This window comes from Montipora foliosa, unplaced genomic scaffold (assembly GCF_036669935.1).
Source record: "Montipora foliosa isolate CH-2021 unplaced genomic scaffold, ASM3666993v2 scaffold_430, whole genome shotgun sequence".
Lineage (NCBI taxonomy): Eukaryota > Metazoa > Cnidaria > Anthozoa > Scleractinia > Acroporidae > Montipora > Montipora foliosa.
In genome coordinates, this window is record NW_027179735.1 from 1 (window position 1) to 18,014 (window position 18,014).

An 18,014-nucleotide genomic window follows, 5' to 3' on the forward strand; every position below is an offset into this window, starting at 1 on the left:
ATTGGTTATGATATATTTCTCTGAAATGGCTACCATCTCATCTATTAGGAAGCTTAGAATCAAAGAAACACAAGCCAAGACGTACATACATGCATACCGGCATGATTGACTACTCCCATACTGAGGGGCTTTTCAGAGCCAAGGAAACACAATCAACGAAGCCACAGAACAGAAAAACAACTCAACTGGCATGGCCACGGCAAACCAGTTGACTATTTACAAGTGCAGTTGGGTGAAGTTGAACCAGGTACTACCAGGATCAAATTCAACGGGTATCTTTTCTCTACTGGATACCATTAGTTTAAAAATCCGGGAGAGACTATGTCCTAGTACGCAAAATGTTCACTTCCGGTTTCTGTCAGTGTGTCGTGCTTAAGCTCGCTGTTAAATTTGGTCATTTCACGTCGTTGTTTGCAGAGGACGAAAAAAAAGGCATAGAAATGCACGCTGGTCCTGAAGTATCCCTTTTTCCCTAAGGCAGTCCACTTTCTCCGACACCGACCCATATTTTTGAGTTTCCAAAAAAAATAGAAATAGATATGAGGAAGATAATAACTAAGTAAAACATGTTTTTAACTTTAAGTCTGAAATGTAAAAATTGGTTTTTCCTGTACAGGTTTTTATTTTCTACTTCAACCTCAGAGTAAAGGCGACACTCTTCCACAGTTGAGGCTGTCTGTCCGCGTGGAAGAAAAGTATGTTAACACCCAGACTCTGTACTCGTTTCTTTCCCCCTCACTCGACATTTTCTACCGCTTATTTTTCGTTTGCAATTGTAGTTCTTTAGTCCGACTGACCAACCGCACGACCCAAAGTTTCCCAAAGTTACAAAACGCATTCGACGACAAACGGAGAAGGAAAGGAGATGACGTTATCAAGCCTAGATTTTCAGGTTGGTGTTGCCCTAACTGTTAGCAAATGCTCTGCGATGAAAAAGCCGTAACGAACCTTTTGACAACCACTGGGTAACATTTTCGTTTTCATTTTCGGAGAGAATCGAAATCAATCTTCCTCTCCGGATCCACATGAGCTGGTGTTACAATATTCGTTTGCTTGAGACCATTTCTTGCCATTTTCGAAAATTCGAAGACAGCCGGCTTTGTATGGATACCAGTCTGGCCCGCTATAGTCCGCTGAAAGAAAGGACATACCCAGTTTTAGTGGATTTTATGAACATGAATAGCTCTTTTCGCGTGTTTTTATAACCTGTGTCGCAGACGTAATCTAAGACCGGTTTAATAGTAACGTCTGCGAAGCAGCGCCGAGATACTTGTTCTGGACCCCCAATGGACTCAACGAACAAGCGGAAGTCTTATCGGACAATTATCTTCCTTAACAGACCAATAATGGCGCGTTCTCAAATCCTGGTACGCTGCTGGGAGCCCAGAACAAGGATTTCGGCTTTGGTTCGCAGACGGACCTAACCTGCGTCTATGGCGCAGGGTAGTGTAACAGTAATTTAACTGACAAACCTGAGGTCGACGGTGCGATCATTTTACTCCCCCCTCTCCATCCAATCTTACATCACTTCAATCAGGAGACGCAAGTGCAACTAGTCCCAGTCTTCTGCCGTGCGTTTCAGTGAAACACAGGTAAAAGCTCCCAGGAAACGAAAGGAAGAGTCGGTTTTTTCACTGGATGGGAACCGTCCCATCATTTTTCGTAAACAGTAGCGTGGAATCTCTATTTGGACAAAAAAATTGAACTAATATTTTGAAAATGTATAAAAAAGGAAGGCCTTATGACGTCATAATTTTTTGGAGAAATAATCTCTTTTAAAATCTATTTTACAGATTTTTTGTCAAAATGTTCTCAAAAAACATAGTCAATTTGCTGAGTTTTTTGCCATTTTCTGTTTTGGTCATGTGATTAACCAAATATGGTTGTGAGTCGAACCATACAAAGGAATGTTAAATAGAACGCACGTGCCAAAAGAGGATTACTGTAGAGCTAAAGGAATTCGAGAATGACTATTTGGAGGGGTCCATAGCAACGATTTGGTAGTTAAGAGCCACACCCCTTAAGTCGTGAGTACCGGTAATTCACAAAGGAAAAACAAACGAGAAAGTTGGCAAAAGTTACATACATACATAATAGGGAGGTTACGAAACGACGACGCGGACGGCAACGAGGACTTCATTTAAAAATACAAGTTCGCGTTATTCATGTCACTAAGAAACTATTTCATGTCGTTTCGCGTTAAAAATGTTTAGTAACTGTCGAGGAATTAAACTGGTATGAGTGGGTTGGAAGCGTAGAGAGAGAACTGAAAATTCATCGTCATGTGATAACGTCCTCTACAGAATCTTGAATTTGGTCATTTCACGTCGTCATTTAGGAGATGACGGCAAAGCAATGTACCAAAATGTAAAACGCACGTGCAGAGCCATTGTTTTTGCCCACTAAACCTATTGTTTTGTAGCGTCGTCGTTGCCGTCGGCGGCGTCGTTTCGTAAGCTCCCTATTACTTAATTGACCACTCCCCATAGGGGCTTTCAAGGCCAATGAAATAATCACAACAGAACAGAACATACAACATCAACTGTAAAGAATCCCAACTGGCCTGAGGCAAGCTAGTTGGCTATTTACAAGTGCAGCTGAGAAGTTGAACCAGGGACTATTAGGAACAAATTTAAGCAGTCGTCAAAATGGGTCTTGAACCCGGGATCCCCGGATCTCAAGGCAAGCGCCATAACCATTGGGCCGGACTGCCTCATACAATTTGCATTCACTCCCGATCTTAAAGTCGGAGCTGCGATCCATCTAGTCTTCAAATCATGCTTTTCCGGCTCCCTTGCACAGTCTTGCACAGTCTTGCACAGTCGATTCACACCAACTAAACACGTTTGATTGAACCAGGTTTAACAAAATAAAAAATGAGCAACGGAAGGCTGAAAGATTGAATTTTACGTAGGGTTCATGTAAGTTCTAATGTGTGTCTTCATTGTGTTGAATTTGGAGTCTACATTATGTCAGGTAGTAACTTGTATCAAGAAAACAATTTTAAACCATGTTTAACTAAACAGCTTTTAAACGTGTTTAAGCTTTGGTGTGAATGCGGTATTAGATAAAAAAATACGAACAAAGTATTCGTTAATGGCACTATGAGCCCTCACGAAGAGTGCGCGTTCTTGAAAGAAGGTTGAGACGTCTATTGCTAGAACAGAAAGTATGGTAGGGAACTACGTTGGTTTATCGATTTATTCTTTTGTCTTTAAATGGGCTGAAACTTGAGTATACGTAATAGCAAGATATCTAAGCCCTCTTGGCCAGTAATGCTGAAGGAAAACGTTGAGCTGTTTTTTTTTTAATTTCACAACGGCGTCAATTACTTTAATCACTTCTTGACTATTCCTACACCTGCTAACTTGTTGAAAGTGTGTCTTCAACCTAAAAATGACATTGGTCTTGCTCAGCAGCCGGTAAGAAAATGCAAATATCATGATCCTCAGGTTAAGAAGCTCTCTACAAAGCGACACGTTTTTAAGGAGTTTAAGAAACGACGACGGAGACTTCTACGATTATGCCACAAAACAATTCATAATAGGGAGCTCAGGCGGGCGAAGCGCGCCATCGGAGCACCATGGGTAAGATTTTTGGGAAATCTATGCAAGCTAGAAATTTTTGGTTATGACGTCACGTACGGCCGTCCGCCCGTACAGACTGTCGGGGTGGAGGTGAGGAGGCAGGACAGCCCCTGGGGACGGGAGTGTTCGGGCAACTTTCCTTGGATGGAAATCGGTGGGCAGCGTTGCATTTGGCAACCCGCGTTTTTCTGGCGGGAAATCATATCAGTGATGAGCAACGGGATAAAGAGCAGGCGACGAAATTTGAGAAATTGAAGGTGGCTCAAACCAGTTTCAACACTTTTAAGAGACCTTGTTATTAGAAGAGTTGACACTGTGACACTTTATCACGTAACAGCAATGTTGTGGTACCATGTGAAACACAAATTATTGCTGAACAAGATGCAGTCATGTTTATGACGTTACAAGTTACCATGGCAACAGGAAAGCATTGAAAAACACCCTATATTTTGGCTTAAGTTCAGGCTGATATCTGAGAAACGAACTGGGTGAGCCCATTTTTTTATTGCACGAAAGTGATCAGCAGGCCAAGGTGAAACGCGGAGCGGATTCAGAGCTACCTTAAATTTTCAATTAGTTAAGGTGGCTCTGCAACCGCTCCACATAATTTTTTTAAACTTTACAGAAAGTTTTATTCTGACGTACTGATTACATTTCAGAAATATAAAATAAGGGTCACAGAGTTCGTTTTTGAGATATGAGCAGGTAATGACAAAATATGGGCTGTTTTTGCAGGGCTTTCCTGTTGCCACGGTAACCTTTTAAGTCACAAAAACGACCGAATCTTTTTCAGTGATAATTGGTGTTTCATATGGTACCATAACATTGCTGTTAAGTGAAAAGGTGTTGTAGTGTCAATCCTCCTAATAAGAACAGCAGGTTTTGAAACCGGTTTGAGACACCTTAAGAGAGGAAAGCCTCGCGAGAAGCCGAGAAAGGAGAAGAATAGAAAATTTCAATGAAAATCAACGCTAAGGTGAAAGAAATAGAGAGAGAGACAAAACAATTATTTACAACGGTTAGCTTTCAGGTAAGCTTAATGGTTTCCTTTTTTAATAATAAGCTTATATGCCTCGCTGCCTCGCATATTTTTTAAAAAGGGAATAATGCCTGAAAACGCGTACAATTCCGTGTGGACAGAGATTCTGACATATTTCAACAATCACATTTATAAACTTTTTTGTGTGAAATGGGTGTCCAGTTGTGAGCTTCTTTGTTTGACTGTGAAATTGCAGTCGAGTAAGCGAATTTACTACACTTTAGGTTGACTTTTTAATTAGTAAAGATTTTTGCTGTTGTTCTGAACTGAAGAGAGAGGGAGTAAAGATTGTCAGTCAAACGGAAAATGTTGTCAAAGAGATTACTGTCCATGTAATTTCAGTTTTAGTTGTTGATTAAAATGGTTAGTTATTGTTTGCAAGGCTTGTTTTTTTACTGATTTCAGCTCAGAGGTTTTTGACCTGTTTGGTTACTGTAAACTGTACACACTAAAAAGGATTAATTTTGTACTTTATGCAGAAGCATATAATTTCCATAAACACGATATTGCTTTCTGGGGTTAGAAACGGGAGCTCTGCTTTTAGGCTTGGCTAAATCTATATATTATCATTGGTTAAAAAGGAAAAATAATCATACTTCCCTTATGTGGAGCGGTGAACTAAGTATTTATGTAGCGTGATTTTAACCAGGAGAAATAGAACGCGACCTTCGCAAGTTAATTACTTACCTTTTGTGCCTGGTGCCGTCGTGGGTACCACACTTGGAGAGACTGTTGTTTCAGTTGGAGTTGAGGCTGCTGTCTTGATCAGCAGCACATCACTTGTTGTCGGAGTCAAGGTGGTGATTTCTTGTTGGGGCTTCTTCACTATTGTCAAAGAGTCGTAATAGGCGAATCCATCACGGCTTTGCAAGGTCTTATCAGAAGACGTTCTAGAGACGGCGTTAAGCTCACAAGTGCGTAAGGATCGCGTGCTTTGAGCTTCAAAATTGAGGAAGGAGAAGAATAGAAAATTTCATCAATGAAAATCAACGTTAAGGTGAAAGAAATAGAGAGAGAGACAAAACAATTATTTACAACGGTTAGCTTTCAGGTAAGCTTAATTGTTTCCTTCTTTAATAATAAGCTTATATGCCTCGCTGCCTCACATATTTTTTAAAAAGGGAATAATGCCTGAAAACGCGTACAATTCCGTGTGGACAGAGATTCTGACATATTTCAACAATCACATTTATAAACTTTTTTGTGTGAAATGGGTGTCCAGTTGTGAGCTTCTTTGTTTGACTGTGAAATTGCAGTCGAGTAAGCGAATTTACTACACTTTAGGTTGACTTTTTAATTAGTAAAGATTTTTGCTGTTGTTCTGAACTGAAGAGAGAGGGAGTAAAGATTGTCAGTCAAACGGAAAATATTGTGAAAGAGATTACTGTGTAATGTAAGTTCAGTTTTAGTTGTTGATTAAAATGGTTAGTTATTGTTTGCAAGGCTTGCTTGTTTACTGATTTCAGCTCAAAGGTTTTTGACCTGTTTGATTACTGTAAACTGTACACACTAATAACGATTAATTTTGTACTTTATGCAGAAGCATATAATTTCCATAAACACGATATTGCTTTCTGGGGTTAGAAACGGGAGCTCCGCTTTTAGGCTTGGCTAAATCTATATATTATCATTGGTTAAAAGGGAAAAATAATCGTACTTTCCTTATATGGAGCGGTGAACTAAGTATTTATGTAGCGTGGTACGTTTTAACCAGGAGAAATAGAACGCGACCTTCGCAAGTTAATTACTTACCTTTTGTGCCTGGTGCCGTCGTGGATACCACACTTGGAGAGACTGTTGTTTCAGTTGGAGTTGAGGTTGCTGTCTTGATCAGCACGTCACTTGTTGTCGGAGTCAACGTGGCGATTTCTTGTTGGGGCTTCTTCACTATTGTCAAAGGCTCGTAATAGGCGAATCCATCACGGCTTTGCAAGGTCTTATCAGAAGACGTTCTAGAGACGGCGTTAAGCTCACAAGTGCGTAAGGATCGCGCGCTTTGAGCTTCAAAATTGACGGAAGCACATTTGTGATTCGAAAGACATTTATGGGCGCAGGCCAGTTCGCTGCGAACTTGGTATACCGAAATCACATGACCATTTAACGCTTCCCCTAAAAAGATAAATGCAAGTTCAGTGTTCATTGGTCGTTTTTACACTAGAAGACGAACAAAGCGTTTAAACGGACAAATCGTCCTACAGTTTGGTCAGTATTAGATTTAGGATCGACAGTGTTGTTATTCTTCGCTATTACCTGCGGAAAACCCATTCGATTCTCCTTAACCTCTGATCGAGTGGCTGAGAATATGGGAGTCATTCCTGCTATCTGAGACTTATTGCTAAAAGAATAGTTTAAAATTAACTTGGACCCTGAAAATGCCTTGGCATAGACCGCGGTTTTACGTCCATTTTTGTTAACGGAGTTCATGGTTTAGAGCACCTCCTTTGCGACCAATCAGAGAGAGATGAGACTCGTGCTACTTGGTGTAGGAGTCACAAAATGACCCTCTTATCGTGGTAAACCAGAATAGGCTTAAAGTCCTACTATGACCAAAAAAACTCGAGTTCCATTTTTCTTGGAATTTCAAAGCTGTATTAACTAAACACTAAGTGAACCAAGTTTTAAGCTTTGATTTCAAAAGAACACCGTTTATTTTAAGTGGAATTTTCCTATTTAATGTTCCGCCATTACCAATATTAAAATCTTGAATGATATGGATCGAGGAGAAAATGACGTTAAAGACTCAATAGTTTAAGAATGCGATGTGTGTGCAGCTCGGGAGTTTCGGGGTATGGGACTTTAAAACTCGTGTTTTGTACATATAGTAAGCTGCGTTTACCCGCTGAAATTTCAAGCTGGTGAGTAAATGACGTCTTGTTTCCCACGATCCAACCATCTGAGCTCCAATCGCTCAGTTTGGAACGTGAGTAATGGTGGACCGTGAAAAATCCAAAACTTACACTCAAAGTTAACAGTGAAATCCAAAACTCTTTGGATAAAAACCAAAGCTCAATTTCTTTTTGCAGTCAGGTCAAACGTTAAGCAATCACACTTTCAAAATCTGAAGAAAAAAAGGAACTGATTTTTTTTATTTATCATTGTAGCACTTTAAGGAGACACCTTGTGACACACTGTCACGTGTACGTATGTAAATTAACCAGGAGTCTACATATAAAGCCGGTTTTCATTGAGAGCATAGTTAACAATATAAACCATAATAATGTTACAGCAGTTATCAGTAGCACGCATCCCTCAACGGCATTTTTCAAATTAAAATTTAGGCGGACGTCCATCAAATGTTTCCTCGACGAATTCAACTGCCGTAAAGAGAACAGGAGTATCGTCATGGAGAAATTTGATTGACGTCCACTTAAATTTTATTATCGAAATATGAAAAAACGTCGTTGAGGGGCTCTTGTAACTAATAACCGCTGTAAGTATGTCAATATCCTTAGAGAAAAGATATGTATATTTCGGAAATATTTTATTACAATCATGAATTGATTACATAAGAAAAATACAGAAAAAAAATTAAATAGAAAAACGTATATCTGTGATGAAAAACTGAGGAGAATGATCTAAATTTACAAATATGATTTGTCTTTGTAAAGTATAAAGTCAAAGCTTATCCCTCGTTTTTGCTTAAATGTGTGGTGTTTGAAAAGAAATAATTCTGTAGAGTCAATGTAGAGAAAGAAAAGATGCAAAATTGTGAATTGAATTTCGAGTTGTTCGCGAGCTTTTCTCCGATCTTGGCGTCAGCTGCATGTGTGTCACGTTTTGATAGGTTCGCTACCTGCAGCCTTTGTGATTTGTCAAAGCAACTTCGACTTAATTTGTATCGAGATTTTTTCCCGCCAACATTGTAGATACAATCAGCGCCAACTACACGCTGTACCCATAAATGCTTTCGACTCTCGCCGACTGCAATTTGAAACTTTTATATGTTGATAAAAATCATGAAACCTCAAAGTGTGACTTTCGAATCAGATAGGGGTTGACTTTGCGATACGGTCAGTTTATGACGCTCTTAGATCGATCGCCGGGCTGTAACTATTTTGTCTGTGGATGAAATCCTAACGTGTTTAGAAGACGGTTTTTTCAGATCTATAAAATATTTGCAGTATTTCGCTGTGGTTCTGTGTTAAGCGATTTTACGTACAAAGCTAAGGGGACTCCAACTTTACCTTGATGGGAGATGAACTGATTGGAAACAAATAAAATTATATACGATCTAATATACATGTGACATACCTTCTTTAATTTTATGAAACAGGGTCGAACGCTTGAAGTCGTGTCCAAAAGATTGGTTCTTGCCGACAAAATCCAACAGGACGGTCAAGTGTAGTAAAACGCTAATCTTCGTCATCGCTAAAATCGAAGCGACCAGCATGCAGTCCTGTCAGATCTAATTTGAACTTCAGTTATCTGTACTGGTAAATTGAGAGATCAGTCAGTATCGTTATCTGGGCTAAGTCCAGTATGAAAAATTAATAAAAAGCAATATCCAAAAATCAAGGCCACAAAATTATATGTATCTTTTATAAAAACGTAATGAAGAAATTATATTTAGAGACTTACGCTTCTTGAAAAGTCCCACTTTCAAGACGACTTAAAATTTCCACTTTTAAGTACCTTAAACTGAATTGCAACTTTTGAGATGTCTTGAAATTGCTTAATTAATTTTCTTTTAGGACGTCTTGTAAATCTGCCACTTTAACGATACCTTCAAATGCCCCTTTTAAGGCCGCCTTAAAAATTGCCACTTTATAAGAGTCTTTAGAATTGCCACTTGTTTCATCATTTATATTTCTATAAAAATTTACATAAGGTGCTTTTTGGATGTTTCTTTTCATTAATTTTTTACAGGGGACTTAGCCCAGATACTAATAATGACCTTTGAGCTTCAGCCAGGAGAGATATAATTGGACTACGCTAGTTTGTGTTCTTAAGATAGCTTAGTGTTAGTTTAATATAATATCCATGGGCGTTCAGTCTTATCATTTTTATGTTTGGTTCGAACTAATTGAAACTAGACCAGTCATCTCATTAGATGAAATGAGATTATGTCAGCCGGACGGATTCTTGATGCAAACGTAACTAACACAATTCTGAAAGATGATATTCGAAATGGTGATATTTTCAATAACTTGTGTACCCGCCCATGACTTAGAAGTACCAATGGTAGCATTTGGTTTTACGCTTATCCTATTCATTGATTGTAAAACCCCAGCCATAAAATGGAGGCAAAAATGAATGTTGGAACACTTACAATAATGCGCCTATGTAATCCTAAAATCAAGATTGCAAAAAAAAATTTTGAAATCACGTGATTTGCGTTAATCTTCAAAATACAAAGAAGCTGTCAGAACTGCAGTCAATAAAATTTCGGTTTCCGTCTGAGTTCACCTTAAGAGTTTATTTTGTCAAAGAGTCAAGTATAGTTTTAAAAAGTTGGTGGCTAAAATTTTTACGGGTAAAATTAACGGATTTAAAACTTTAACAAGTCTTTAACAAGTTCGAGTAACAATTATTCGCCGAAGGCAGTAATTATCGGTGAATATTCACCGAGACGAAGTCGAGATAATCACTGAGCCTGAGGCGAATAATTGTTTTAGTATAAATACACAGGTGATTATTTCAAAAAAGAGAAAATAAAAAACATTTCAACGCGAAATCATCTTCCCTTACAGTGGCAAAACGACTACTGGCAGCCATTTTGTCCGTCGAGGTGATTATCGGCTGGTAATCCGAGATAGCGAGCCAATGAGAGCACGCGATTTTGTGTAATCACCTGTGTATTTATGCTAATTCCCGTTATTGCCCAACATAAAATCTTGGTAGCTTTTCCATTCGTCTTCCGAGCTTACCGTGAAAAATCTGCCGCTAGGAAAGTCTGGTGGATTGGGCTTTTTATGCTTCACACCAATCGAAAAAACAAGTTTATCGATGACACACTCACGCGCTTTGTCTTGAAACCCTTCGTAGCCGTCAAGAACGTAACACAACGCCTCTTAAAATCTGAAAAGCTTCCTTTACTTATTGTCATATAAGTTGACCACTTTTCGGCTGAAGAAACTGGAAGAAAAATCGCTCGCGCGGTCGTTGTCTGCGTTGTCATGATCAGTCAGATCGGTCTGCATGCCAGGTGCTTATAGTTTGGTGGCTTAACGCAAAATTTAATTATAATTAGGCTCGTTCGTGACAAGAGTGATGAAAGCATGAAATTTGGCACACAATTTGCTTACACCCTTCCAAATGATATTAGAAGGGAAGCCCATGTCAATCTGCCCACGCTTCCTTTTTAAAGAGATTTTACTATTCAAGATTTGGGATTCCTGTGGTATCGTCTATTAGTCAGCGTGGCGGGCATGAGAATTGAATAGTGAAGTAACACCTGTCCTGGAGCACATTGCGACTCATCCCTGCCAGCAGCTGGGTGTCTCGTCAGAGAATTTCCAGAAGTTAGGGAGATTTAGGATCATAATACTGACAAATCAAGTCCCCTGGTCTCTGTGGACGCCACCATGCTTCATGCTATTCTCGAATTGAAGCGAAACAGAGACTTAAACATTATTCCTCCAACGCAGTTAGATATTTGGGAAAATAATGTGATGATGACGTTTCAGTTGGGTAGAGATATACTTGCAAAATTAATAAAAAGTAAGTAAACACTTTGTTATCGAAAGCCGTTTTTCTCAAAGTAAAATAAAAACGAACTATAGTTTTCTCTCTAAACAATTTCAACTTAATTTCAGGATGCAATTCTGCAGCATGCTCAAAGGGCAGTATACCAGGCAGGGATTTGGACATCATTAAAACACGCGGTGCAGGATGTTCCTTCTGCCACAGATTTTTCATGGGTTGAAGGAGAGAACAATCATGATCAGTGGAAACCAGTTTGGATGACCATTACGTGCACGCCATTGTGTAAATGTGACTGCCCAGAGCGAAATCTTACAGCGACGCGACGGGCGTTTGTGACGGTTTTTGCAACGAGCATAAGCATTCCTAGTATGATCAGATTGGTTATACTAGAAGACGCGGTCATTTCTCAGGCTTTTCTGCTTTTATTTATTTTGCCTTTGTTATTGGTCAAGCGAAGACTGGATATCACTACCCGCGTGGCTTTGTCAACGCTTTTTTAAAATCCAATCTTAAATAAAATAGGAAAGTACATAAACAAGTGATCAAATCAAGATAAAAATCCAACATTTGCCTTAAATAGTGGTAAAATAACTCCGTTGAAAATCGTACCACAGTTATCCCAAAATATTGAATTTGGTCAAAAACTAAAATCTCCTTAAAACGCAAGCGTGAGCAGATTTACATGGGCCTAACCCCTTTTAATATCATTTGTTAGGGTATAAGCAAGTTGTGTGTCAAATTTCACGCTTTTATCACTCTTGTTACAATCAGGCCATTGAGACACCTGACTATTGTGCCGGATGTCACTGATGTCACGGCATGTGCAGAATTATAATGTCCACGAACCATACGTTCAGCGGTCATCATAGTCATGAAATCAACCACGTCTCCACTGACAACAACAACTATCTTCATTATAGGACTAGCTCCGTGAGTGGGCAAGATGAACCAAATCCCGCGCTGTGATTGGCTACCCGAGAGTGCAAGACGGAGCTGTCTTGCCCGCTCGGGATTTCTCCCTTGGTCCCGCAAGATCAAAGATCATTTTTTGGTGTTTTATCCCATTTAATAAATGCTCTATTGACCAAGCTTGTTCGGTCAAGATTGTTGGATATTGGCCTCATTCTTTTTTTGCGTGTTCTGTTTGCGTGACTTCGTCTCGGTCCATAAACACGCAAAAAAAGAACTTGGCCAATATCCAGCCATCTTGACGGAACCGACTTGGTCAATAACCCATATTTATTATTACAACCTTTTTCTACCATTAGCTTTAAATTTTTAAAGGAATTTTAGAGCTATAAAAGGGGAGACGATCCGCGAAATGCTAAACTTTGCTAAAGCATTTTCAAGTTAGCCCCTACAAGCTAAGGAAACTGAGGTAGTTATGCAAATTGAAGCGACTACAAAAAAAAAAACAAAAAAAACAGTAACGACAGATACACACATTTAAAAACCAAGACAAAAATAAGCAGAAATAAAGGCAGACATTGACATAATTTTCCTTTTCTTTTCGACTGAGGTTAAATTTTCAGGTAAACTTTATTTTAAATAATAAGAACCGGTCTAATTTCATACTTTTTGGGATATGTAATACCTGAAATTTAAAAAAAGTGATATACCGAATACCCATATTTAAGCTGAAATATACCTTAAAAACCCCTGTACACCGTATACCCCAAAACCCTGGCCGACCCTGAATACCAGCTGTGTGCCACGAAGTGTTTCGGATTATTAATAGTTTTAAACTTCTCTGGAAGTTGCATGAAGGCTTCGCACAACACGGTAGATGTCTTTAAAAGTTACCTTAATTTAAATTTCAAGTTTCACTTATGAGCATTTTCTTCAGGGATTGACTGCAAGACAAGAAACGAAGAATGAATTAAATGTTTGAAGTAAATAATTTGCCGGCACTTACCTTTGCAGACTGTGTACCAAGTCCGAGTTTCCTTTTTCATTTAAAAAGAAGGAGACCTACAAACCATAGTGCTTTGCAGTCATTTCCCATTCGAATCTACGATAATCTTGGAAACAGACCTTTGTTTTCAAACAGTGAAAGGTTACTAGTCAAAATAATGGCCTCGGAGAAGGATGTTATGAACAAGAGTCAAATTATTAACAATAACAATCAAATGGTATCGAATCTACTGCTAATGGAACCGTTATGAAGTTTCCAGAAGAACCCAGAGGTTTCAATAAAATGTGAAGTTGTCGGCTGGTTTGAGTGGAGTACACGATTTTTCTGGCCGACGCTTTTCGTCGAGTGTCGGCACTTAAAATTAGCGACGGCAACGAGAACGTCATCTCAAAATATATATTCACGTTAATGGAATCACTTCGTGACCATTTCAACCTTTTTAATCTGACAAGGATGTGGTAGCTCCTCAAAAAATACCACTAGTTGGAACGGCGCTTAATTTAGGAGAAAAAATAAAATTTTATCCTCAAGTGCTGACGTTCAGTTCATAAAACCTCAAAGTTGGCTATTTCACGTTGTTGTTTGGCGGACGGCAGCAAAGAAATGGACAAAAGTGAAGAATGCGATGGCCACGAAAACGTCACTTCAAAATATAATTAACAATAAAATTAGAGTTTCTCCTCTTTTCAAACAAGTAAACATATTCTGTCCTTAGATACAGTTAGGGTAATCATATGAAGACGAAATTTGGCGAAGTACCCATCATAGATTTCTCACATCACATTTTCCTCAAAATAACGTTACCATGGCAACGATATAAGGCATTTCTTTGAGGCTTAAAATCAAGATATATTGTCTTTTTTTGAAAAAACGGGACGGCAAAATGTTCCCGTTCAGCGTTACCAGATAACGTTCGAAAAAATCTCTAAAGTATTTAAAATTCAACAAAATCTGTAGGTTAGTCTTTCACAAAAATCAGTTTTTTTAAAATTTGTCTGTAATTTTTTTTTCACCAACAGAATTTTTTTAAACTTGAAAGACAAACGTTTTAAATTATCCTAAGCTAACATGCAAAAAATGAAGAACATTCACCATCCGGAAGCAGAGATATAAGCGAGTAAAGTTGTAAAATCAGGAAAAATGAGGGCGTCACCCGCCCATTCGAGTGCACGCGCTAGTGGAGCTACAGGCCAACCCAAACGGATTTAATTAAGGGATCATTAATCCGTTTGTGTACAATCTTCGTAGTTTTCGTTAGTAGCAGTTGTCTATTTTTATTTAAAGAACTAATAATACTTTTGCTTTGTGGCATTGTCGTTTGCCGTAGCCGTCGTCTTTGCTTAAACTACTGAGAACCGATTTCTCTTTCGCCTTCTACATCGATTTAAAATTTCATGTTTACCCACCGTTGCAAATTCTGCTGTATGCATATTCCACTAGCCTTCCAATCAAATTTCGTCTTGAGAAGAATTCAGAGGGACTGGAGAATGTCCCACAAACTCTGGTCAGGATCTAATACTAGCTGCTTGCCCGCAACAAAGTGTTTCAAAATTTGGATTCGCTCTGACGAAGGGCTAACGCTCGAAACGTCAGCTTTTAGAATCTCTGTACGGTGGCCAATTTACATTATCAACTCCGTTGATAAAACCAAATTTTTGTATACTACTTCCCCACCGACGCAGCACCACAGTTTCTTTAGAAACTACCCCTTCATTCATTTGTTTCAAAATTTATCGCCCTTTAAAGTCTCTGGACGTCGCTTGAATGCACTGACAACTCTTCAGAGATAAAACATTCATTAAAATGACTTGTACACATGACACATAAATGTAGTTTCATGCGGTGAAACGTAAACATGCGAATAATGAATGATCACATATTAGGCCGTCCACTTTTTCCACCCATATATTTTTGAAAGTTCAAAAAGAAATTAAAATGAAAAGGATAGGATGATAAGGTCTTAATCTAATAAATGAACATTGGTTTTGCCTGTGCAGATTTTCATTTTCAACGTCAACCCCAGAGTAAACGAGACACCTTTCCACAGGTGAGGCTCTTTGTACGCATGGAAAAAAATGTGTTAACGTTAACTCTCCGAGGCTCTACTCGTTTCTGTGCCCTGCCGCTGGGTGCTTTTTGCAGCTTTTTAGATCGCTTCTCATTTTGTTGTTTGTTTTTTCACTCCAACCTAATTTCTTTGTTTTAAAGAATGGAACAGCTGCAAAGCATCTCGGTTTTTCGTATGAACAAAAGATTACGTTGGGTTTACAATCTATATATTGATATTTAATAACCTGCTGAGATAGTAATATAATAAAATATTTTAAAACTCGACCAATTTTAATCGTTTGTTCGACGAGTAAAATAGAAATTTAGGAATTTACTTGTTGGCAAAAAAGTGAAAAATCAAATAAGGGAGCAAACAAACAAAATCTAGAGCTAACGACTGCTATAATATTAAATTCAATTTTCGGATATCATTATTAATTCGTTCTTTTTTCTCTGAGATCCAAAAAAATAAATAAGTTAACAACCTAAGCAAATAACGTGACATAGTAATTCTCATAACCACCACACAGTTCGTTTCACAGAACGAGATAGCTCAGTGCCTCTGTTCTGAACTATGGGAACTTTCCAGCTGCAGTTTCATTCTGGAAACATTGTTGATTTACTAATATTGCTTCCCCGGGGACAAATAATTTTCGTACGGTTTGCACTCATTCATTACGCAGTTTGAACTTTAGAAGCGACGTCTTTATCGGGATCAGGAACGCCTCGAAACATAAAATCAGTAAAGAGCTTTCCAGGTGATCTGGTGACGTAATTCGGAGGACTGGGGAGAAACATTTTAACGCCGTATCCCACAACCGCGCGCGGCCTTATTTTCGAATTCAACATGGCAGAGGCGAGGTTAGGTCTTGTCGGGTCTACTTGAATGTTCATTCAGTAACAGGAAATGTAGTATACACGTAATGATCTGTTGAGTTTTGGCGATGGCAATACTGCAGGGAGTTTGGAAACAACACCTAAGGCCGCGCGCGGTTGTGGGATACGGCGTTAAAATTCTTCTTCCCAGTCCACCAAATTACGTCACCAGATCACCTGGTTAGCATTACGTCTACGGGAAACGCGACCGGCAAAATTGACCACGTGACAATGATTTTCCCGCAATTTTTTACGTTTGCGGGATGCGTGGAGTTTTCTTCTCGTTTTTTCTGCATAACAAGTTGCTTGTGGAAAAAAAGACCCCCAAAACCATAGTCTGGTAAGTCAAACAATGAAAAATTAGATTTCGTGGTAGTAGCCTGACTGACTCCTTACCTCATGATTTTTTCATAAACTCAAGTTGACTCATAAAACAACTTCATCGAAACTCGCAAAATTTGACAGAAAGGATTTTTATTTTACATTTTATCATTTTTTATTTTCATTTTTTACATAGTCTTTTTCTACAAACAATGTTTAAAAAGACTCCGACATTTTGTTTTTGTTTTTGTTTTTTGTTAACGAAATACTCGAGATTAACAGAGTCCAATTCCAGAGTCCAATTCCAAGTTGCTGCGGATCACGCAGCTTAAGTCACTAGCTGCACTCCATTTTACGTGAAACGTGAAGCGGAAAGTCGACGTATGCCGTTTCACGTAAACGGGATGTTAAAAGTTGTGCCTCACGTGTGCACGAACACGCAGTTTTAAAAACACATGCGACACACATTCAAGTATACTTCTTAATTCGCCCTAATTTACAATGGTAATGAAGTCTCATTCGGTCTGTAATCATACGAGTCATGAACAAAATCCGCGGGTGTCCGTTTTGTTCAATCATGAGTATGATTACAGACCGAATTAGACAACATGAAGTCCTCTTACCAATTTATCATAACCATTACAATTTCCGAAAAAACAAATGCATTCCTTTTTCACTGTCTAATGTTACAAATTCGTCCATTTTGGAAAAATCCCCAGTTTGGCAGGGTAAGTTGTTGTTGCTATGTCTATGGTTATTATGATAAATTCTGTGATTGGTGGGTTAAGCTGAGTGCACTTATTATGATTAGCTGATGTAAATGTCCGATTACAGGTGTCTGATTTCAGCCAACTGTCAAGTTAGTGTCCGATTACAACCCTACAAATAATTAGTGAAAAATAAAGCAGTTAATGCACCAATCAAATTTGAGAAAATTGTAATGGTTATGATTAAAACCACAAACGGATCATCTGTCTGGAACAAACTTGGAGAATTAAGCCATAGATGACGTTTTCCGTGTTTCCATAGCCTCCTCTAAACACGAGGGGGAGTTGGGAGAATTCTCCCAACTTCCCGAGTGTTTAGATGAGGCTATGGAAACACGGGAAAAAAAGTCCTCTACTGCTTATATAAAATATTTCTCAAAGATAATTCGACAAATGAAGGTAAAAAATGAAGGAAAATTCTTGATTATAACAGATTTTCTGGATACACGCTCATATTTCCTACCAGCCAATCAAAATTCGTGATGTCACAGCCGTGTCTCCATACTCTCATCTAAACACAGCTATTGACCAATGAGAGTGCGCGTACTATCCTAATTATTTTATAACACACTGAGGTAGACCTTGAATGTAAACTCGGGTACTGAATGAAATAAAACAGTTTATGATTAATTTTCTTCGTCGGTACTGATCGGGAATATTCGGGGAAGACCGGTAATCCGAAGGTCTTAGGCTCGACTCCCGCAAAGGAGCACTTGGATTTTTTCCGAGTAACCCCGAGTCGCCATGGGAAAAAAATAATCTCTTTACTAAACGGTATTGGTATACCGTTCTTTGTGCAAGAGCTTTATTTTTGC

The 18,014-nt window shown here is 38.7% G+C and overlaps 1 protein-coding gene across 2 annotated transcripts; it reads right to left on the reverse strand.

The window, feature by feature from the left end:
* Positions 1-958: 958 nt before the first annotated feature.
* On the reverse strand, positions 959-14,759 carry LOC137988831 (mucin-22-like). 2 transcript variants are annotated; one of them, XM_068834787.1, is made up of 6 exons: positions 14,593-14,759; positions 13,075-13,124; positions 8,878-9,056; positions 6,379-6,735; positions 5,314-5,565; positions 959-1,133 (listed from the first exon to the last, which is right to left on the reverse strand). In XM_068834787.1, the coding sequence occupies exons 3-6, from the start codon at positions 9,014-9,016 to the stop codon at positions 1,003-1,005; spliced, it is 879 nt and encodes a 292-aa protein (XP_068690888.1). In that variant the 5' UTR covers positions 9,017-9,056; positions 13,075-13,124; positions 14,593-14,759; the 3' UTR covers positions 959-1,002. The 2 variants fall into 2 exon arrangements, with proteins under 2 accessions (XP_068690888.1, XP_068690889.1); XM_068834788.1 differs by lacking the exons at positions 13,075-13,124; positions 14,593-14,759 and adding an exon at positions 13,187-13,449.
* Positions 14,760-18,014: the final 3,255 nt, after the last annotated feature.